Source organism: Struthio camelus, chromosome 28, assembly GCF_040807025.1.
Source record: "Struthio camelus isolate bStrCam1 chromosome 28, bStrCam1.hap1, whole genome shotgun sequence".
Classification (NCBI taxonomy): domain Eukaryota; kingdom Metazoa; phylum Chordata; class Aves; order Struthioniformes; family Struthionidae; genus Struthio; species Struthio camelus.
This window is the reverse complement of record NC_090969.1, coordinates 213,381-235,034: the sequence shown is the minus strand read 5'-3', so window position 1 is coordinate 235,034 and position 21,654 is coordinate 213,381. Positions and strand designations below refer to the sequence as shown.

At 61.7% G+C, this 21,654-nt stretch overlaps 1 protein-coding gene across 2 annotated transcripts in view; it reads left to right on the top strand.

Annotated features, from left to right (window-relative positions):
• Nucleotides 1-21,654, top strand: part of LRP1 (LDL receptor related protein 1) — a 94,287-nt gene that overhangs the window by 53,915 nt on the left and 18,718 nt on the right. For both annotated transcript variants that reach the window (XM_068921501.1, XM_068921502.1), the window contains exons 15-51: nt 362-487; nt 803-943; nt 1,286-1,411; nt 1,680-1,796; nt 1,914-1,994; nt 2,613-2,663; nt 3,717-3,884; nt 4,429-4,611; nt 4,977-5,177; nt 5,278-5,523; nt 6,422-6,619; nt 7,132-7,336; nt 7,505-7,669; nt 8,078-8,322; nt 8,726-8,857; nt 9,008-9,235; nt 9,475-9,649; nt 10,387-10,481; nt 10,699-10,848; nt 11,113-11,253; nt 11,560-11,688; nt 12,750-12,881; nt 13,407-13,541; nt 13,629-13,758; nt 14,118-14,244; nt 14,372-14,523; nt 14,730-14,854; nt 15,153-15,524; nt 16,693-16,882; nt 17,360-17,564; nt 17,809-18,001; nt 18,463-18,588; nt 18,713-18,841; nt 19,301-19,420; nt 20,066-20,179; nt 20,704-20,853; nt 21,180-21,314. In XM_068921501.1, coding sequence (XP_068777602.1) covers nt 362-487; nt 803-943; nt 1,286-1,411; nt 1,680-1,796; nt 1,914-1,994; nt 2,613-2,663; nt 3,717-3,884; nt 4,429-4,611; nt 4,977-5,177; nt 5,278-5,523; nt 6,422-6,619; nt 7,132-7,336; nt 7,505-7,669; nt 8,078-8,322; nt 8,726-8,857; nt 9,008-9,235; nt 9,475-9,649; nt 10,387-10,481; nt 10,699-10,848; nt 11,113-11,253; nt 11,560-11,688; nt 12,750-12,881; nt 13,407-13,541; nt 13,629-13,758; nt 14,118-14,244; nt 14,372-14,523; nt 14,730-14,854; nt 15,153-15,524; nt 16,693-16,882; nt 17,360-17,564; nt 17,809-18,001; nt 18,463-18,588; nt 18,713-18,841; nt 19,301-19,420; nt 20,066-20,179; nt 20,704-20,853; nt 21,180-21,314 — 5,838 coding nt within the window. The remainder of the gene's footprint in view (nt 1-361; nt 488-802; nt 944-1,285; nt 1,412-1,679; nt 1,797-1,913; nt 1,995-2,612; nt 2,664-3,716; nt 3,885-4,428; nt 4,612-4,976; nt 5,178-5,277; nt 5,524-6,421; nt 6,620-7,131; nt 7,337-7,504; nt 7,670-8,077; nt 8,323-8,725; nt 8,858-9,007; nt 9,236-9,474; nt 9,650-10,386; nt 10,482-10,698; nt 10,849-11,112; nt 11,254-11,559; nt 11,689-12,749; nt 12,882-13,406; nt 13,542-13,628; nt 13,759-14,117; nt 14,245-14,371; nt 14,524-14,729; nt 14,855-15,152; nt 15,525-16,692; nt 16,883-17,359; nt 17,565-17,808; nt 18,002-18,462; nt 18,589-18,712; nt 18,842-19,300; nt 19,421-20,065; nt 20,180-20,703; nt 20,854-21,179; nt 21,315-21,654) is intronic.

The window sequence follows — 21,654 nt, the reverse complement described above, 5'->3', positions numbered from 1 at the left end:
TGCACTGCGGCTGTCTGTCCATCTCCTACCCCCCCAACTCATCCCCATGCACGGTGTTTTTCTCTCTCCATAAACCCTGCTATCAAGTCATCCCATGCTCTCCCACCCTTTTCCCTTTCTCCCCCTCTCTCCGGCGTCAGTGGCTGGTTCAGCTGGTCTCCCACCCTGTGAGGAGTCCCCAGTGCCTTGCATGACCTGCTGAACTGGGATCTCCAGCTGGGTTCCTGTTGAGCCCACGGAGGGAATTGTGGGGGGCCGAGGACACCCAGCAGACCCCATGGGGGTCAGCAGAGCTACATGAACAGTGATGTCTCCTACTCTCCTGGCCAGGGAGCCGCTCACTTCTGCCTTGCCTCTGCAGTGGGTTCCAACAAGTGCCGCGTGAACAACGGGGGCTGCAGCAGCTTGTGCCTGGCCACCCCTCGGGGCCGGCAGTGTGCCTGTGCTGAGGACCAGATCCTGGGACCGGACTCCGTCACCTGCCAGGGTAGGCTGCTGGCAGTGGTGGGGGTGAGGATGGGCTGGCTCCGGGCTTGGGGGAGGCGGGTCCACCCTACTCTGCTGGGAGACTGCGGACAAGTCACATCACCTGCTCCGCACTGGGTGTCGTCGTTTTGTTGCTGGGAGCCAGTGCACGTGGGCATTGGGTATCTCCATGCGAGCTACAAGTATCTCAGGTCTGCTGGGCACTCGTGGAGGCACCTGCCCACCTGGGGATGCAGGACTGTCCTCGTGCTGCCCTCCATCCCTGCACCAGCCGCTTGGTTAAAACCATCCCCACCTCTTGCTTTTCCTTTGCCAGCCAACCCGTCCTACATCCCCCCTCCGCAGTGCCAGCCTGGGGAGTTCGCCTGTAAGAACAACCGCTGCATCCAGGAACGCTGGAAGTGCGATGGGGACAACGACTGCCTGGACAACAGCGATGAGGCCCCCGAGCTCTGCCGTGCGTAGCAGCCCCCTGCACGGGGGGGATAGCAGTCTGCGTGCTCCTGGGGTGTCGGGATCCGGCACAGCTGAGAAGTGCAGCTTCCTCCAGATGTGGGGCCGGTGGCTGGGGGGGGCTCCGGCAGCCGGGGCTCCTGCCTCTCCTGCCCAGCTCTGGGAGGGGAGCAGGTTCACCTGATTGCAGTGGGGGAGGAGGAAGGAAAATGGTGATTAGGAACCTGGGTCCCCGCTCTGATGTGTGACTCTCTGCCCTTCTTTGCCTCGGTTTTTCTCTCCGCCAGGAGGAATGGGGGGTGGGGGTTGGAGAAAGGAAGGTCCTGAGCAAATGTCTCCCTCGCAGACCAGCACACCTGCCCTTCGGACCGCTTCAAGTGCAAGAACAACCGGTGCATCCCCAATCGCTGGCTCTGCGATGGGGACAATGACTGTGGGAACAACGAGGACGAGTCCAACTCCACGTGCTCTGGTGAGGAGCCTTCCAGGCCCTCGGGGAGCGGGGGGGGGGCTCACTCCACTGAGCTGAGCTGCAGCCTTGGCTGTTCCCTGCCTCTGCTGCCAATTTGCGGCTGGGGTTTTGGGGGCGTCATGCGGGTGTCTCTGCATGCCAGGTGCTAGCTGCCTGTGCTGCAGCGAGTTTGGCTTCTGCACCTCTGCCGTGGGGTTTGTTCCACCTTTCCCTTGGCAAACCGAGGCATGACCAGTTATTAAAGCTCTTTCTGTCTCCCCCGGTCCAGCCCGGACCTGCTCCCCCAACCAGTTCTCCTGCGCCAGCGGGCGCTGCATCCCCATCTCCTGGACATGTGACCTGGACGATGACTGTGGGGACCGCTCTGATGAGTCTGCCTCGTGCGGTGAGCTGGGGCCAGGGGAGAGCGCCGGGAGCACCGGCCGCGGCGGGAGGTGCTGGCTGGGTTAGGTGGGAAGAAGGGGGTCTCCCCGCGCTGATCCTGCCTCTGCCTCCTCCGCAGCCTACCCGACCTGCTTCCCCTTGACGCAGTTCACCTGCAACAACGGGCGCTGCATAAACATCAACTGGCGGTGTGACAACGGTAAGGACCGGCCGCCCGTTCTGCTGAGCTGGGGCGTGACGACGCAGCCGGAGAAGGCGAGATCAGAGGCCGGGGGCAGCCGGGGAGAGAGGCTCTTTGGCTGGCCCGTTTCCGCAAGGGCTACCTGCCTTCAGTCCGCCACTACGCACCAGAGCCCGGGCAGCGAAGGGAGGAGGCATTAGCTGAAGCTCTAAATGCATCCTGCAACGCCGGGACCCACGTGTCCCTTGGCTGCCCTGGGGGAGCAGGGGTTGCAGGAACAGCCTGGCAGGGATCACTGCAGCGGACCTTTGCAAGGTGGCCAAAACTGTGAGCCCCAGCGCTTTAAGCAGGGCTCTGCCATGGCCAGACCCTGCACGACCGCAGAGCAAGAGCCGCCCCAGCCCCGGCTGCCAAAGGGCTCCCGCTGCTCCCCCGCTGCTTCTGATCTCTCCCTGCCTGGCGCTGCGGCGTCCGCTCGGCCCTGCCGCTGCACGGCGTCCGTGTGTCCGTTTCCATGTTGGCGTCCACGTCCCCGTGTCAGCCTGTTCTCGTGTCGCTCTCTGTGCGTGTGCTGTGTTGTTTTGTTTTGTTTGTCATTGTGCCCACTCTCCTGTCTTGGTTGGTTCTGTGTTTCAGAAAAAGATTGTGGGGATGGCTCTGACGAAAAGAACTGTCCAAAGCCTACCGGTTAGTGCATAGATCAACATGCACCAGACCCCCCGCCCTGGCCCCGGGCACCCCCTAAATCTGCCGCCCTGTGGAGCGCTGCGTGCCCCCTTGTGCACACGCTGGCAGCTCCGCTCCGACAAATTGCACTCCAGCAGCGGGAGGGACGTTGAGCAGCAGGGAGAAAAAGGAGCGATGCCTCCCCGCTCGCTCCAGCGCAGCGGGCTAAAAAGCTTGGCCCCCGTTAGCAGGAGCCCAGAGATGCCAGGGCCGAAAATGCAGGAACCGGGCTTGCCTGAAGCTACAGCGCAGCCTTTGGTGCCGCGGGCCCCGAGGGCTGCAGGAGGCAGGACGAAGGCAGGCGGGCGCCGGGCGCGCAGGCCCGGTACCCAGGTCAGGAGGGACGCCCGCGGCAGCGCAGAGCCGCCCGCTCCGCCGGCTTTCCCAGCGCTGCTGAGGAGTGGCGCAGCGCGGCGGGGGGAGCCCCAGCCCGGCAGCTCCGGAGCCGGGCTCAGCATCGCCGCGGCCCTGCATCCCGCCTGCCTGCTAGCAGCAGACCCGCTCTCCGCACTCTCCTCCTGGCGAGCTGACACCCGCAATTGGCTGTCCCGGCCCCATCCGCCTGCGCCAGAGTGCGCGGCCCCTGCCCCGGCCCCGCTCCCCCCCGGCAGGGTGGCCCCCCGGGGCACCCTCCCGGCCCCGGTACATGAGTGATCTATGCAGTTTCTGTGTTTCATTTCTGTGTGCGCTGCTGGCGGCCCGGCCGCGCCGGGCAAGCATGTCTGGCGGGAGGCGGGGGGCCGGGGGGCTGCGGGGGGCCGAGCTCTCCGTTCAGCTGGGACCCCCCCGGGGCCAGCGCTAGCGGGGCTGCCCGCTACTCCGCGTCCTGTCCATCGGCGCGGTCCTGCTGGATGCCTGATGTCTCCCCGCTTCCCCCAGCCTGCTGCCCTAGCAGAGGGAGGGGGACGCTGTCTCCACGCTCTGGCGCTGCCCCTGGCGCCGTGCCGCAGCATGGCCCTGCCGCCGCCAGCCCAGCACCCTCTGACTCTCCTCCCGCTGCCTTTCCCTCCTCAGACAACGACTGCGGGGACAACAGTGACGAGGCCGGCTGCAGCCACTCCTGCTCCAGCAACCAGTTCAAGTGCAACAGCGGGCGCTGCATCCCCGTGCACTGGACGTGCGACGGGGACAACGACTGCGGCGACTACAGCGACGAGACCCACGCCAACTGCACCAACCAGGGTGAGCCGTGGCGGAGAGCTGGGCTGCCTCCGTCCCTCCCAGCTTGCTGGGCTCGGTGCATTCGGCATCGTGTGCCCATCCGCGGGGACATGGGAACAAAGAGGGCGGTTTGTAGCCCAGCTCCTGCCCGCGGCACAGCATGCGGGAAGGGGTCGGGGTGGAGCGACTTCATGGCACGGAAAAGAGTTTGTGTGTGACCTGCCTTGTGCCGCTTTGGGAGACCCCAAACAGACCTGTCCTGTCCCAGGCACCGGCTCTGCAGCCGGGCAGGCAGGGAGCAAGTGGGCCAAGGGGTAGGTGGGTGCAGCAGGGAGACCTGCTGGAAAGCAAGAAGCTGTGCCCCAGGCAGAGCTGCCCCTGCTCCGCGGAGGGGGTCCTGCAGCCTCGTCTGCCCTGTGGATGCCCCAACACCCCGCCCCTGCACGTCCCGGTGCCTCCAGCCGTTTCCCTGCCAAACTCGGAGCCTGGAGCTCCTCCTGCGCCCCAGCAAGGCGCAGCTGGCGCGCAGGCGCTGGACGCTAACGCAGCATGTGCCCGCTGGCAGCCACGCGCCCGCCCGGAGGCTGCCACACGGACGAGTTCCAGTGCCGGCTGGACGGGCTCTGCATCCCCATGCGCTGGCGCTGCGACGGCGACACCGACTGCATGGACTCCAGCGACGAGAAGAACTGCGAGGGCGTCACCCACGTCTGCGACCCCAACGTCAAGTTCGGCTGCAAGGACTCAGGTGACGGCAGGAGGGAGGGGAAGGGCGTATCTGCCCCGCCTGCTCCGCGGGGCCGGGCTGGGAACTCGCGGCTGGGCTTCACGAGGCCAGGGACAGGGAGAGGGATGTGTGCAGGGCCCTGCCTGGCCCACAGGGCCTGGGGTGACGTGGGGGCCCAAGATCTGTGCGGTTGGAAAAGCCCCTGGAGCGTGAATTTAGGAGACATTTTTCCCCTTTTAGATTTGAAAACTCTGTGTTTTTTATTCGGAGGCAAAACGAAGTCCCCTGAGCTAGCAGCAGCTCTGGGGGCAGAGAGGACTTCTGGGTGATTGGAATAGCATCTCTTCAGTGTCTGATTTGCACCTTCTTCGTTTGCCCCCTGCCAGCCCGCTGCATCAGCAAGGCCTGGGTGTGTGACGGGGACAGCGACTGTGAGGACAACTCGGACGAGGAGAACTGTGAGTCGCTGGTGTGCAAACCGCCCTCCCACACCTGCGCCAACAACACCTCGATCTGCCTGCCCCCCGAGAAGCTCTGCGACGGCTCCGACGACTGTGGGGATGGCTCCGACGAGGGCGAGCTCTGCGGTGAGTGCCGAGCCGGGCGCCGGGACCCCCAGCACCTTCCCTGACCGGGCGGAGGGAGGAGGAGAAATCCCTGACAGCCATACGTCTCCCCTCTCTGCAGACCAGTGCTCCCTGAACAACGGTGGCTGCAGCCACAACTGCACCGTGGCTCCCGGCGAGGGCATCGTGTGCTCCTGCCCGCTGGGCATGGAGCTGGGCTCAGATAACAAGACCTGCCAGATCCAGAGCTACTGTGCCAAGCACCTCAAGTGCAGCCAGAAGTGCGAGCAGGACAAGTACAACGTGAAGTGCTCCTGCTATGAGGGCTGGATGCTGGAGCCCGACGGCGAGAGCTGCCGCAGCCTGGGTGCGTGTGGTGGGGTGAGAGCTGGGGGCCCTGTGGGTTGCAGGGTTTTGCAGCGGAGCTGCAGACCATGCTGGCGGGGACCATGGCCTGGCCTGGTCTGGGCTGGAGGATCTGCCAGAAGAGGGTGGACCCCTCGCTGTCCCTACCCCGGCAGGAGCTGCCCTCTGCTGGAGACACGGCTCCGTGGCCACCTTCTCCCTCCCAGGGCCAGCCCAGAGCTCAGACCTGGCCTGTTTCCCCTCAGGAATTTTAAGCAGGGAATTTGCATCCGCCCTTGCTGGCCTCCTTCCTGCAGAGCAGAGAAGCGGCCCCGGGTCTGAGGGCAGAAGGGGCTTGGGGGACTCTGCCAGCCTGTGGGAACCTGCTTTGTGTGCAGCGGCAGCACCGTCCTGCCAAGGGTCTGCTGCCGCTGCGGGGGGGAGCCCAAACTGTCCCCCACCAAGGGCACAGCCATGTCCCTGTCCTCGGGCTGTCCTCATTGCGGTTGGCAGGCTTGATGGCACAAGAAAGGCAGCTCTGTTCCCAGTGCCCAGAGCAAGTGGCACAGCCAGGGGATGTTTTATCCGGAGCCAGAGGACGCAGCGGGGGGGTGCAGGCACCAGCGGGGCGAGAGCCTCGGCCGTGTGCGAGGCTAAGGAGGATTGTGATGGTACCCCAGGCTGGTTCTCCTCGGGGTCTGGCCACACAGGCTGGCCCTCCGAGCGGGGAGAGAAGAGAAGCGATGCCGGTGGTGGGGCGGGCAGGAGGGTCTGCGGTATGGGGATGCAGATGGTCCTGCAGCTGGGGCCGGGGGCCAGGAGCCCAGGCCACCTTTCACCCGCAGACATGAAGACAGTTGGTCCCATGCAGTTCCTGCCTTGTCCATGCCCCACTTCTGACGCTGCCTTCCTTTCCCCAGACCCCTTCAAGCCCTTCATTATCTTCTCCAACCGCCACGAGATCCGCCGCATTGACCTGCACAGGGGTGACTACAGTGTCCTGGTACCCGGACTGCGCAACACCATTGCCTTGGACTTTCACCTCAACCAGAGCTCGCTGTACTGGACTGACGTGGTGGAAGACAAAATCTACCGGGGAAAGCTGCTTGAGAACGGAGGTGAGCAGCCTTGGGGGCCCGGAGCAAGCTCGCAAAGGCCAGGCGGGTAGAAGGAGAAGCGGAGGTGCCTTTCTGGGAGAGGCACCCCAGCAATGGTGCAGTGGCTGGAGCCCACAGCCCCTGTAATGATCCCTGTCTACTTTCCAAGGCTGCTCATTATGTAGGAGTTAATTAGCATTCCCAATGCTTCCCTAATGGTAATTACAGCCCGGCAGCTGGGAGCACAAAGCCCAGACCCCCTGCCCCAGCGGTGCCTTCCGACGCTGGTGGTGCTGCGGGAGGGGTGAGCACCCAGCACCCAGCCCCAGACATGGGCTGGGATTTCCCCCCCCATCCGTGAGCTGAGCCCCTCGGGGTTCAGGCCATATTTCGGGAAGACGTTAATCTCACATGGGATGTGGGTTCCCCCGTCAAGCCAGGTGGACCTATTCAGGACTAGGGTGTGGTGGGTGCCTGCGGTGTGTTAGGGATGAGACTCCCAGCCCTGACTCTCCTGACACTGTTCCTCCCAGCTCTGACCAGCTTTGAGGTGGTGATACAGTATGGGCTGGCCACCCCCGAGGGCCTGGCTGTGGACTGGATCGCTGGCAATATCTACTGGGTGGAGAGCAACCTGGACCAGATTGAGGTGGCCAAGCTGGATGGCACCATGAGAACCACGCTGCTGGCTGGGGACATCGAGCATCCCCGCGCCATCGCCCTGGACCCCCGCTACGGGTAAGGCAGGAGGGGAGTGTCTGTCACCAGGGCACGATGCTTGATGTGAGAGGGGACCAAGCCACGTGCTCCTGCCTGGGAGCAGGCCCTGCTCTGCTGTTGTGGGAGGAGAAACTTGGTTTTCCCGCGTGCCGCTTGCTGAGCACCCCTCCTCGGTGTCCCTTGCAGGATCCTCTTCTGGACAGACTGGGATGCCAGCCTGCCCCGCATCGAGGCTGCCTCCATGAGTGGCGCGGGCCGGCGCACCATCCACAAGGAGACGGGCTCTGGGGGCTGGCCCAATGGGCTCACCGTCGACTACCTGGAGAAGCGCATCCTCTGGATCGATGCCAGGTAACAGCAGGATGCCACCTTCTGCCCTGGCACCGCCTCCCCTTCCCCACCCACCGTGGACCTCTGCCCATCACCCATCCCTCCCAGCTCTGGTGTCTTCCTGATTGCTTCTGTGTTGCTCAGCCCTTTGACTTCCAGGCTCCGTGCAAAGCCCTTGCTCTGGGGGGTCTGATGGTGCCTGTAGCGTCTTCCAGCCTTTGGTCTGGGTTTTCTCCTCTGCAGGAGCTCTAGCTCCCCGGTGTGAACCAGCGGCCATCCTCATCTGCAGCACTATGCAGAGCAGGGGCAGCGGTGGCTTGGACCCTGTGGGCTGTTGCTGTTGTGTGAAATGCTTGGCCCTTGCCTGTGCCCAGTCGTCAGCCTGCTCTCACCCCTTGTCTCCCTCTCCCCGTCTCTGTTGGGGTGCAGGTCAGACGCTATCTACTCGGCTCTGTATGACGGAACAGGGCACATCGAGGTGCTGCGGGGCCATGAGTACCTGTCGCATCCCTTCGCCGTCACCCTCTATGGGGGTGAGGTCTACTGGACCGACTGGCGCACCAACACGCTGGCCAAGGCCAACAAATGGACCGGGCATAACGTCACGGTGGTGCAGAGGACGAACACTCAGCCCTTCGACCTGCAGGTGTATCACCCCTCCCGGCAGCCACTGGGTGAGGCCTGGAGGAGGCTGTGATGTGGGGTGGGAGAAGCATGGTGGGGACACGGTGTTCGCGCTTGGTGCGCGCCTACATCCACTCTACATGTTGGGAGGGAGTTGTTTCCACTCACGGGCTTTATGAGGAAAAACGCTCCTACGGGCTGTGGGAGCCTGCAGACTGCCCCTGCTCGCCTGCCTGCTGAGCCAGGAGACCCCTCCATGGCCCTGGCTGCTGGTGCAGAGAAAATGCCCTGATTTGAGGAGGCCGATGGGTGAGGGTGGTCCGGCTCCTTCTCAGGTCTAGGGAAGGCAATAGGACGAGCTGTTCCTCGGCAGGGGCATCTGCAGGTCTCCCTAGAGCTTGTGGACAGGCGGCCCCGTGAACGGAGATGTTGCTGATTGTTCTCCCTTCGCAGCTCCAAATCCCTGTGAAGCCAATGGGGGCAAAGGGCCGTGCTCCCACCTCTGCCTCATCAACTACAACCGCACCCTGTCCTGTGCCTGCCCGCACCTCATGAAACTGGACAAGGACAACACAACCTGCTATGGTAGGGATGTACCTGGGGCTCTGCTGGGCTCCTGACTGGGCCTGGCTGCTCCAGGAGAGGAGGGAGGAAGAGAAGGTGCCCTGCTGTGGATCCTGCTGGGCTCGCCAGGGTGAAGTCCCACTACTGCCCCATCTCACCCCTTCTCCCCAGAGTTTAAGAAGTTCCTGCTGTACGCGCGGCAGATGGAGATCCGTGGTGTGGACATTGATAATCCCTACTACAACTACATCATCTCCTTCACGGTGCCCGATATCGACAACGTCACTGTGGTGGACTACGATGCCCTGGAGCAGCGCATTTACTGGTCTGACGTGCGCACTCAGACCATCAAGAGAGCCTTCATCAACGGCACTGGTGTGGAGACTGTGGTCTCTGCAGGTGGGTGAGGAGGAGCGCTCCTCTCTGCACCCTTGGCCCTCCCCTCTGGCCCCCATGACATGGCAGAGGTGGCTTTAGCTGTCGTGGCCGCTCCGGCCCGCTCCCAGAGCGGAGTAAGCTGCCGGGCTTCCAGGCCTCTGGCTTCTGGTCCACTTAATCGGCCCTTTCTCTCCAGTTTGAGCGCCGTCTCAGAGCCTGTCCCCACAACTAACGAGTCTCCCTTCGCCCTTGCCTTTCAGACCTGCCCAACGCTCATGGCCTCTCCGTGGACTGGGTTTCCAGAAACCTCTTCTGGACCAGCTATGATGCCAACAAGAAGCAGATCAATGTTGCGCGGCTGGATGGCTCCTTCAAGAACGCAGTGATTCAGGGGCTGGACAAGCCCCACTGCTTGGTGGTTCACCCCCTCAAAGGGTAGGTGCCCCTGCCACGGGCTGGCTCGGGAGCGCTGCAGCTCTGCGCTCACATCTCCAGCCCCAACATGCCGGGGGCGGTGGGGGCACAGGGTGCCAGCAGGCACAGATGCAGAGGGCCAGGAGCATCAAAGGAAGCGAAGGTGTGTGTGCAGGCACACGTGTGTGTGTGCATGACAGAGTCGGCGCACGTGCACAGTGCTGGGGAGAACAGGTTGCACTTTGTATGTGTCAGTGTGTGTAGGAGTGCTGTGAGAAAAGGAGATGGGCCGCAGCCTAGGAGGTGTGCATCTGCCAGTGCGCGTGGAAGAGCAGGCTGCGCTTCCGTACATGCACGTGTGTGTGTGTAGGAGAGTGTATGCAAAGCTGAACAGGCTGCAGATAAATGTTCAGCCATGAGCATGTGCCAGTCTGTGTGTGCAACAAGAAGAGCGCAGGCTGCAGCTCTGTGCACAGGGGTCTTGCTGGACGGGGTGCGCGTGTGCTTGCAAACACTGCGCTCGCTTCCCTGGGGCTGCGGGGCCTGGCACTTGAGAGAAGGGAGCAGCCAGCCTGTGCTGGTTGTACGGCACGAGGGAGAGAAGGGCCAGTGAAGGGTTTGCTGGAGCCTGAAGAGGAGGTGAGGGTGCAGGCTGGGATGGTGGGGTGCTGGCAGAGCTCGGAGGGACGGAGCAAGTAGGGGAGGTGTGGGTGGTTCCTGTTAGACCCACCGTGCTCACTGTGCTCTCATGGGTGCAGGAAGCTCTACTGGACAGATGGGGACAACATCAGCGTGGCCAACATGGATGGCAGCAACCGCACCCTCCTCTTCACCAACCAGAAAGGGCCTGTTGGTAGGTCCCCACACTGCTCCCTGGGGTGCTCCCGCCTCCCAGCTCCCTGGCGGGCCCAAATTGCCTCCAGCCCGCAATGGCAGCCTCCACTCCCTGCAGGACTGGTGGCGATTGGGGGGGAAGCACGCATGGTCTCCCCCGCTCCCCACCCTCTCTGCCAGTCCCTTCCTGCCTCCCGGGTGCTAGACCGAGCTGCTGACGCTCCCTTGCTTTCCAGGGCTGGCCATTGACTACCCAGAGAGCAAGCTGTACTGGATCAGCTCCGGCAATGGCACCATTAACAGGTGTAACCTGGACGGCAGCAGCTTGGAGGTGATCGAGACAGTGAAGAGCCAGCTGAGCAAGGCGACAGCCCTGGCCATCATGGGTGAGAGGTGGCGGGATGACAGGGGTGCTCGCGACTAGGGGAGGACGGGGGGCCGTTTGCAGAGCCGTATTCCTTTCCCAGGCTCAGATCGCCCTTTGCCACCTCTAGCAGCTCTGGGAGGGGATGAGACCCCTTTGTTTCCAGGTCATCGCATGTGAATCTGTGTGGAGCCGCAGCTCTGCCCTGCCGAGGGGAAGAGACGTGCGGCTGGGGGAGGAAGAGTGTGGGAAAGCTGCTGCATGCTCCTGCCTCCTCTCCGCACAGGCGACAAGCTGTGGTGGGCTGACCAGGCCTCGGAAAGGATGGGTACCTGCAACAAGAAGGATGGCACGGAGGTGACTGTGCTGCGCAACAGCACCACGTTGGTGATGCACATGAAGGTGTATGACGAGAGCATCCAGCAGGGTAAGCTCGCCTTCCCGCCAGCAGCGGTTCCCGCAGGGCCAGGGGGAGGCTCTCCTGCTCCGCTGGGAGCTGTGCCCGCAGTAGCCGGCCCTGTGACCGCCCTGGCCCTTCTCCCCACCGGCCCAAGCCTGCCCAGCATCCCTGCACCCCGTTCCTTGAGAGCTGTCAGAGCACCCACACCTCCTGCAGCTGCACCATGCAGCAGGCAGCAATGGCTTGGGCTGCCCTGCAGCTGCCTGCAGCCCTGGGGGATGTGGCCCCAGCCAGCCCCCTGCCGTCCCTGACTTTCTCTTCTCTCCACGGTAGCTGGAACCAACCCCTGCAGCGTAAATAACGGCGACTGCTCACAGCTCTGCCTCCCCACTTCGGAGGTGTCCCGGTCCTGCATGTGCACTGCTGGCTACAGTCTGAAGAGCGGGCAGCAGTCCTGCGAGGGTGAGTCTGTGCCTGCTCTCTGCGCCCTTTACGGGAACTAGTGGCTCCAGGTTTAGAGGACGGACAGCAAGACTCCGTGGCGGGTGCTGAAGTGGGAGCTCTCCGAGGAGAGACGAAACCTTGGTTGCTGGCAGTGGGGATGGGTCACGGGGAACGGGGCTGGCACGGGGTTGGTTGGTCTGTCCTGCTCCGTGGCAGGGGTGGCTTCCCTGAAGTCATCCTGCTCTGCAGATGTTTCCCTGCCCCTGGGGGAGAGCAAAGCCCCAGCCCTGCAGCTGCGAACAGCCTCTCCTGGGTGCCTTTAGCAGCTCAAGCTCCACATTAGCATTTGCCCTGCAATTCCCAAATCCCTGCCTGACTTGCCACTGTAACCCTTGGGAGGGAAGAGCCCCCCCCGTTCACTGCTGGGGCCTCTCTCAATGGCTGTTTATGTGCAAAATGTTCTGGGTATTTTTGGACAGGGCTGGCAAAGTTGCAGCACCATCTGGGTCAGGGCAGGGACTGAATAACAAGCACTGCCCTGACCCAAATGCAACGGCGAGCTTTTGTCAGCACTCGGGGGTGGAGGGAGCCCTGGAAAGAGGCCTCGCTTCAGAAGCAGCTGCGCTCGTGCCTCCCCTGTGTCCCCACGTGGATCCAGACCCCTCGAACAGGCCCCTTTTGAGCTTGCGGCCTCCACGTAGATCCATGCGTTGGGCTCCAGGCATGATTCCCCAGAGCTGCCCAGTCTCTCCTGCGCCTGTGTCTGAGACCCAGCCGCGGAGCGGGGCGAGAGGTGGCCGTCGGGGCAGCCGCGCTTCCGGCTGCACCCGAGCCTGCCGCCGGCTCCAGGCAGCACCGTCCCATCCCCCTGCTCTGCCCACCAGCTGTCCTGGGCCCCGCGCCTGGGACGGCACGTGGTGCTGCAGTGGTGGCAGGGACCTGCCACCCTGCCACCGACGCTCCAGTTGTGGAGCTGCTTTCCAGGGGACTGTGACTGTCCTGAGGCCCATGGTGGGGCAAACCTCTTCCATGGGATTTGCCTGGCGCTGGCCTCGACTGTCCCCACGTCTGTGTTGCAGGTGTTGGCTCCTTCCTTCTGTACTCGGTCCACGAGGGGATCCGTGGTATTCCCCTGGATCCCAACGACAAGTCAGATGCCCTGGTGCCAGTGTCTGGGACCTCTCTGGCCGTGGGCATCGACTTTCACGCAGGTGACTGCAGGGGCTGGGAGCTGGGACACCTGGGCTTGCTGCTGCACCTCGGGGAAGAGCTGCTTTGCCCGTTGTGGTTGCCAGGAGCTGGAGCTGGAGAGGTCGGGGAGGGAGGGAGCACAGGAGGTGGGGGCTGCTCCGACCCCCAAGCCCTCCCATTGCCAGCATGATCCCTTTGATCCTGAAACAGTGGCTGCTCTCTGCCAAGCCTGGTCCCTGGAGATCCCAGGACGCTGAACTGGTTCCTCAAAGCCTGTTCCTCTCCTCTCTCTGTTGGGAACCCTTCCCCTGCACCTTGTCCCGATGGCCTCCTCTGCTCCCTAAACTTCTTTCCACCCGCGGTACCCAGCCCCTCATTCAGCAGTGCCCTCCCACAGAGCATCTCCCATCTGCATCTCGGGGTGAGGGAGGGTCTCAGGTCCCCACGCTGGGGCCGCAGGATGGATCTCAGCCCAAGCCTGCACCATCCTTGGGGTGACCCAAAGCTGGTGATTGACCTGAGTGCTCTGGCCTGCCCCCTCCTAGAGAACGATACCATATACTGGGTGGATATGGGTCTGAGCACCATCAGCCGGGCCAAGCGGGACCAGACGTGGCGGGAGGACGTGGTCACCAACGGCATTGGCCGGGTGGAAGGCATTGCTGTGGACTGGATTGCAGGTGAGAAATGGGCTCCTGAGCGCAAAGATATTCGTGGGGAGTCAGGGACAGGGCTCACACGGATGTTCATTGTCCCCCTCTCCCCAGGGAACATCTACTGGACAGACCAGGGTTTTGATGTCATTGAGGTGGCCAGGCTGAACGGGTCCTTCCGCTACGTGGTGATCTCCCAGGGGCTGGACAAGCCGCGGGCCATTACAGTCCATCCAGAGAAGGGGTGAGAAACTGCACAGAGCTGCCTGGAGGGTGCTGTCAGCTAGAAGGGTGGGTGCGCCCCGGAGACCTCCCACCGCTCCTGGGGAGCCTGTGGTCGCACCCAGCGGAGGAGCAGGGCTCCCAGGTCTCTCTTCCTGGGCACTGCCGCGTGGCACGCCAAGGGATAGGCCCAGGGCGTCCAAAGCAGCAGCTGGATTTACCCCCCCCTTTCAGCGATGTGTTGAGCTGGCTTCCCGGGGGGTGCTGAGGAATCACAGCTCTCCTTGACTTCATGGTGGATTTTGTGTTTGTCCTCCACTCCGAGGCCAGAGACACTGCTCCTCATGAGCTCTGTGCGTGTCCCTGCTCATTCCCTCATAGGTACCTGTTCTGGACGGAGTGGGGGCAGTATCCCCGCATCGAGCGGTCTCGCCTGGACGGAACCGAGCGGATGGTGCTGGTGAACGTCAGCATCAGTTGGCCCAACGGGATATCGGTCGACTATGAGGTACAGAGACCACTTAGAAGGACAGTGCCCTCCTCATGAGCCCTCCAACGGTCCTGGCACTGCAGTGCCTGGTCCCCTGCTGTGCGCTGCTCTCCTGCTGACTGCGGTGGTTTCTTGTCCGCTTCAGGATGGGAAGCTTTACTGGTGCGACGCTCGGACAGACAAGATTGAACGAATTGACCTGGAGACTGGGGAAAACCGAGAAGTCGTCCTGTCCAGCAACAACATGGACATGTTCTCAGTGTCTGTCTTTGAGGATTACATTTACTGGAGTGACAGGTACAGACCCTTGACCGGGCTGGTGGTGTTGGGAATGCCCGGGTCTGGCAGGAGGGGAGCGGGAGGCAGGAGGATGGGGGGACCAGGCAGGTGCTCGGGTGCTGCAGGGGGAAAGCAGCAGGATGGAGTGACGATCACGGTGCGCTGACGCTGCCTGGCTGGCTCGAGCCCTGCGTCCGTCGCTCAGTGACACCTTCCTTTCCCAGGACCCATGCAAACGGCTCCATTAAACGAGGCAGCAAGGACAACGCCACGGAGTCGGTGTCTCTGCGGACAGGGATCGGTGTGCAGCTCAAGGACATCAAAGTGTTCAACCGCGCCAGGCAGAAGGGTGGGTCTGGGACCTGGGCTTTGGCAGCCTTGCGTGGCTGAGCCGAGCAGCGGCCGCTCTCTCCAGAGAGGCGGGGGAGAGGGTTAGTCTCCCACTGCGGGCAGATGCAAGGGGAGGGGGAAGGAGACAAATGGGCTGCTGTGTCCTCATGAAAGAACTGTGTCATGCTGTGGGTTGAGCCTGTGTCTTCACCTGCTTCCTCTGGGAACTGGGAGAGAGGTGAAAAGTTGTCCAAGGGGAACATCCTCCCACGCAGAGCCTGCGCAGCCCTTTAAATAAAGCCTCTCTTCTGCTGCAGGCACCAACATCTGTGCCCAGAGCAATGGGGGCTGCCAGCAGCTGTGCCTCTTCCGGGGCAACGGGCAGAGGACGTGCGCCTGCGCCCACGGCATGCTCTCCGAGGACGGCGTGAGCTGCCGGGACTACGACGGCTACCTGCTGTATTCAGAGCGCACCATCCTCAAGAGCATCCACCTGTCAGATGAGAACAACCTCAATGCGCCCATCAAGCCCTTTGAGGATGCAGAGCACATGAAGAACGTCATCGCTCTGGCCTTCGACTACCGCTACGGCTCCAAGGGCAGCAACCGCATTTTCTACAGCGACATCCACTTTGGCAACATCCAGCAAATCAACGACGACGGCACAGGGCGCAAGACCATTGTGGAGAGTGAGTGCCGCAGGGCTCCCCTCCTCACGTGTCTTCCCCCAGCCCCTGCTTTTCTGCTGCCCCCCAGTCACCTCTTTCCTTGCCCAGGGTCTATTCTCCTTTTCTTTATTAGTGTTTTTGGGGGAGGCATTTTGAGCGATGGCTGTTAAGGGCTCAGCTGTGAATTTTCTACCAGGGTCTCTAGAAGAGACAACGGCTTGTGACAGAGGACTTGAGCGTAGTGAGGAGGAGTGCACCAAGCTTGCTCTGGCAGGGAAAGCGTATCCTGAGGCTCAGGCACGCACACACGTGCACATTGCTCTAGAAACGAGGCACCACAGCAAACTTTGGAATTGCTCTGTGTTTGCCTTTAACTTCCAAGACAGAACTGTGAAGCCTGAACAAACCTTGCCATGGCCTTGCCCTGTGTTCACCTCAAAGCCCTTGGTTTGCACTTGATTAGTTTATTGGCTCCTACAGCTGTTGGAAAGACTATGTCTGTTGCTCTGTGTCACTAGGGAAAACCTCCAGCAAGGGTTATAAAATGTGCTCACTAATGAGCGTATTTACATTTGGCACTTAAGATAGCTTTTATTACTGAGATCAGGAGAGCAGGTCTCCTCTCTTGCAGCCGGTTCATTAAATCTTTTGTTGATCATTAATGGGAGAGGAAGGATGGGTGTGCGATTCAAGTTCCTGGATTGAGACTCCAGAAGGGAAGAGGGTTTTTTCCCATTCTGCCACAGGTCTTTGTCTTGCTCCGGGCTCATCACTTTGTGCCTCAGTGCCTCAGCTCTCCCATCCCTAGGATGGGGAGACTTTTCCCTTGTTAGTGTTGCTGCCTGGGGGACGCTGGAGGAGATGGAGGGTTGAGGGTGTCCACAGTGCCCGTTCTCTCTTCAGATGCTGCATCCAGGCACAGCAGCAGGTTGAGCAGAGAGAGTTCCTCCCACCGCTCTTGGGATCTTGAGCTACATGAGCCTGACGGCTTGTTTCGCGTCCTGCTTCTGAGGGATTTTTTGGGGTGTAATTAAAAGCAATAACGTCAGGCTGCCAAAGAGGCCACATCAAACGTCACTGTTAGCACCAACTGTGCAGGATGAGCCAGGATGCCCGCAAGAGTGAGGGGGTGGATGCAGCCCCAGGGCTGGGATCTCATCCATGTCCTCCTCCTCCTCCCCTCCTGCAGACGTGGGCTCAGTGGAGGGGCTGGCCTACCACCGTGGCTGGGACACGCTCTACTGGACAAGCTACACCACCTCCACCATCACACGCCACACTGTGGACCAGAGCCGCCTGGGGGCTTTCGAGAGGGAGACCGTGATCACCATGTCGGGAGACGATCACCCCCGGGCCTTTGTGTTGGACGAGTGCCAGAAGTGAGTGGCCATCACCCCCGAGGCTGGGGCCAGCCAGCCTGCCACATCCACGTGATCGGGGGCCGGTGTCCGGACAAGCACCTCTCCTCTGGGGGGAAACTCTGAGCCTGCTGAGTTCCCTGAACAGAGGCTGGAACAGACCAGTGCCCCAGGGAGGAAGAGCCCCATGTCCCCCTGTCCCTACACAGCCCTCTCTGGACTGGAGCCAGTGCCTGAAAGCAAAGGCAGAAGCCACATCCCACCCCCTTCTCCAGCCAGCGGGTACTGTGGGGCGCCACCTTTCCAAACTGCCTTGTTCATCCCTTCCTGCCCCCTTGACACTGAGGGGAGTGGCCCTGTCCATCCCAAAGTCCCTGGAAACTCCACAGCGGCAAAGGGATGGGCCACCAGTATCTGCCAGTGGCTGGGATGGGTGGATCCAACATACATGGGGAGAGCTGGGATTTTCAAAGGCGTCTTATGTCTCTTCCCTTCCAGCCTGATGTTCTGGACCAACTGGAATGAGCAGCACCCCAGCATCATGCGTGCCACTCTGTCTGGTGCCAATGTTCTCATCATCATTGACCAGGACATACGGACACCCAATGGACTGGCCATTGACCACAAGGCTGAGAAGATTTACTTCTCGGATGCCACACTGGACAAAATCGAGCGCTGCGAATATGATGGCTCCCACCGCCACGTGAGTCAAGGCCAAACCTGCCCTGGCCCCCACAGCAGGGACGGGGGAGGAGGGGGAAGAGTGCCGAGAGATGAGACCTGGACCAGGGCTGGAGTGTTGCCAGAGCAAAGCAGAGCTATTCCTATGGGAACTCAGGTCTTCCCTTGGGCAGATGCACTGGGATAGGAGCTGTTTGGGGTGATGCTGGGGGCTGTGTCCTACTGCCAAGACCAGGGGGTGCTCATGCTTTGCCAATATCTGGCAGGTGATCCTGAAATCGGAGCCTGTGCACCCCTTTGGCCTGGCTGTCTATGGTGATTACATCTTCTGGACGGACTGGGTACGCAGGGCTGTACAGCGAGCTAACAAATATGTGGGCACCGACATGAAGCTTCTGCGTGTTGACATCCCCCAGCAGCCCATGGGTATCATTGCTGTGGCCAACGACACCGACAGCTGTAAGGACGCCACCCTGCACGCTCACCCCCACGTGCCCCTGCCCTGCCTAGTCTCCTCTCAGGCTGTGGGGGCTTCTCGAACCCCCTGCCAGACAGCTCTGGCTCTTCTAGCCCCTCTGCAGGCTGGGGGAACGTGGAGTTTATCCCACCATCTTTCCTATCCTGGGATTGCCCGTTAGGGGCCCGCACACCCCAAAACCATGTATCCCCCAAGATCTGTGCACATCCATCCTCTGTGCAGACAGGAGAGGGAGAGAATTTGCCCCATTTGTGCTGTTGCCAGGGTGTCCTCCTTACGAGGTCTGAGGAGGCTGAATGTCCCCATACGCATGCATCCCCCCATAACCTTCTTTTGAAGAGCTTGGGGGAGAGCCCAGACCTTTCTGTTCCCCTGCAGGTGCATGAGGGGAGGAGGTTGCTCAGACTCTCCCTGGTGTGACTCTGTTCTCCATCTCTCCCAGGTGAGCTGTCCCCCTGCAGAGTGAACAACGGTGGCTGTCAGGATCTCTGCCTGCTCACACCCAAAGGACACGTCAACTGCTCCTGCCGTGGCGAGCGCGTCCTGCAGGAGGACTTCAGCTGCAAAGGTGGAGGGGAGGTGGAAGTGGGGAGCTGGTGGGGATGGAGAGAGGAGGAGGAGGAAGGGGGCAGGAAGTGGGGAGGTAGCCTATCTCATCCTGGCAGAACTGACGTTCCTCACTCGCCCCCCAGCGCTGAACTCAACCTGCAACGTGCATGACGAGTTCGAATGTGGGAATGGCGACTGCATTGATTTCAGCCGGACCTGCGATGGTGTGGTGCACTGCAAGGACAAGTCAGATGAGAAGCAGTCCTACTGCAGTAAGGTTCCTCCTCTTGCTGCTTTGCTCACACATGCACCCTCCTTCAGCTGTCAGCTCTGCTGGCCAAAGGGAGCCAGGCCTCCTGGGTTGTCTCCTCGTGTCCCTCTGTTCTTCTTAGCCCCTCTTGTGCTTCCAGGGCTGGGCCCATCAGGGCCAGGCTTTCAGGGCTCCAGGACTTTTCCAGTTGTGGGGGGCAGGCTAGAGAGCGGGGTGCCGTGAGCTATCCCGCGGAAGCTGCAGCACCCTTCTGCTCACACCAGCCCTTGCTCCTCGGCTGCGAAGGTTCTGTGCTGGGCAAAGGCCGAGCTTAACCTTCTGATGTTGCCAGCACAGCACAAGGGAATCTGTTTCCTGATCCTGCTCCGCGTAGTTTCTCCACTGCTAAAGGGTCCCTGAGGAGCTGAAAGCCTGGAGGCCCTTGCCCTCCCCTTGCCCTCACGTTCTCCCCTCTCCACAGGCAGCCGCAAGTGCAAGAAGGGTTATCTGCACTGCATGAACGGCCGCTGCATTGCCAGTCGCTACTGGTGCAATGGCGTGGATGACTGCGGGGACAACTCGGACGAAGTACCGTGTAACAGTAAGCAGGCTGGCTGGCTCTGTGCCAGCCCTTGCCAGCGCTCAGTCAGCTGTCTGGGACAGGGACATAGGCTTCAGGAGTGAGTTACCTTCAGCTTGACAGGATCAGAGCAGAGCCAGGGCTTAACAGAGAGTCAAGGTTAAAACCCTGGCTGTGCTGCATGTTCTGTGCACCAGCTTGGTAAAACTCATTCCCTGATAGCTGGGAAGAGGAGCTCCCGAGAAGGGCAGTGCAGCACCCAGAGCGACTTAAAAATAGTGGTTTAACATCCAGGCAGAGCACAAGACGGTGGCAAGGTGCCATGTTGCTGCTGCTGTACTCCTGAGAAGAGGGCACCCACGCATCTCCAAGGGCAGCGTCCTGCTGCAGTGCCTGCTCAGAGCCGCAGGTCTGCAGGAGCCTGTCTGCTTGGTTTAGAACTGACTGGGAAGTTTAGGAGCGTCTCTGCGCCGGTCCAGGCCTCCTAGCAAAAGGCCAGCTCAGGTTCAGACATGGCAGGCAAAATCCGTGAGCCGGGGGGGAGGACACAGAGCTGGGAGCACAGGCCCAAGGCTGGGCAGGGCTGCTGGGCAGAAGGCTGCCTACGTAGGCGCGTGGCTGCAGCGCGGGTGGGTGGCTGCAGCGGCGGGGTTTCCCCCGTTGCAGAAACGAGCTGCGCGGCCACGGAGTTCCGCTGCCGGGACGGGAGCTGCATTGGGAATTCGAGCCGCTGCAACCAGTTCATCGACTGTGAGGACGCTTCTGACGAAATGAACTGCAGTGAGTGCCCCGGTTGTCGCCCTGTGTCCCCTGCTGCCTCCCCGGCTGTGACATGCCCCGTAGCTCCTTCAGAGAGGCTCCTGCCTCCTGTGCCTGCGGGTGGGGAGTCCCGGGTCCTGCAGCTTGCTGCAGGCTTTGGGACTTGTGTTGAACGGGAAGGAAGGGAGGGAGAAGGGTCTCGGTTCAAGCGCCATCAGCAGAGGCCAGTCCAGGTTGGACTGTGTGCTGGAGGAGGTACCAGCCCTCCCTGTCGCTTCCAGCCCACGCACGTGGTGTTCAGCGCCTCGCCGCCTGACAGCTCGTCAGAAGCACTTAGCAAGGTGCCAGGAAATGTGTGTTGCCCCAGCAACTCGGGGCTGCAGGAGCCACACGTGGGGCGAGATCAGCGTGGTGCTGGGGCAGAGTGGGCAGAGCTGCTGGCGAGAGAGGGCGAGGGCTTGTGCTGCCCACGGGAGCTGGAGCAGGAGGCTGCGCCGCAGGTCAGTCCCCCCGTCACCCCGGGCGTTTGGTCTGGTTCCTTGCAGCCGCCACTGACTGCAGCAGCTATTTCAAGCTTGGGGTGAAGGGCACAACCTTCCAGAAGTGTGAACACACCTCCCTGTGCTACGCGCCGAGCTGGGTGTGCGACGGGGCCAACGACTGCGGAGACTACTCAGACGAGCGCAACTGCCCAGGTGAGAGTGGGCAAGAAGGGCCCTGCTGGGCGCTGCCCCAGGGCCCGGGTGTCTCACGGTCTCTCCGGCCAGCTGCTCCCCCTCGGGGTGCCCTGTCTGCCCAGGCAGCAGACGCTCTGCATGCAAGGAGCACCTTGCTTTCCTGCGCAGCTCCGGCACCGGGGGCGCTGCTGGGCGCTGCTGTGGTGCATCAGCACAAAGGGGATTTGGGGAGGAATTTCTCTGGGTTCCTGCCCTGGGCCTGGATTCGGAGCCGTTCTGGGCACGGAGATAGGTAGGACTCCATCAGTGTCGCCACACTTACTGACGTTTTCCTCACAAACTAGGTGGGAGAAAACCCAAATGTCCAGCCAATTACTTTGCCTGCCCAAGCGGGAGGTGCATCCCCATGACCTGGACCTGCGACAAAGAGGACGACTGCGAGAACGGAGAAGACGAGACTCACTGCAGTGAGCGGCAGGGTGGGGAGAACAGGGGACCCTGGGCTCACAACAGGGGTGGGGAAGGCAAGGCGTGCTGGCAGGGCGAAGGCAGGATCCTCTTCTCTCTCTGAAATCCCTTTGTCAAGGACCAGGGTCCCAGTTCTTCCCCCCTCCAGGGTCTGATTCCATGAGCTTGGGCTTTTGCCTGTGACTGAAACAAATGTCCTTGTGTGTTCGTTTGCTCGGTGCATGCACGTGTGTTCGCAGTTGTTTTGAGGGTGTCCCATTGGGGCTCCGAGTCCTGTAACCTGGCTCACTTGATTTAGGTTTTTAGTTTAACCTTCCCCTGAGTGAACCTCAAATCGTGGTTTCCGTCCAG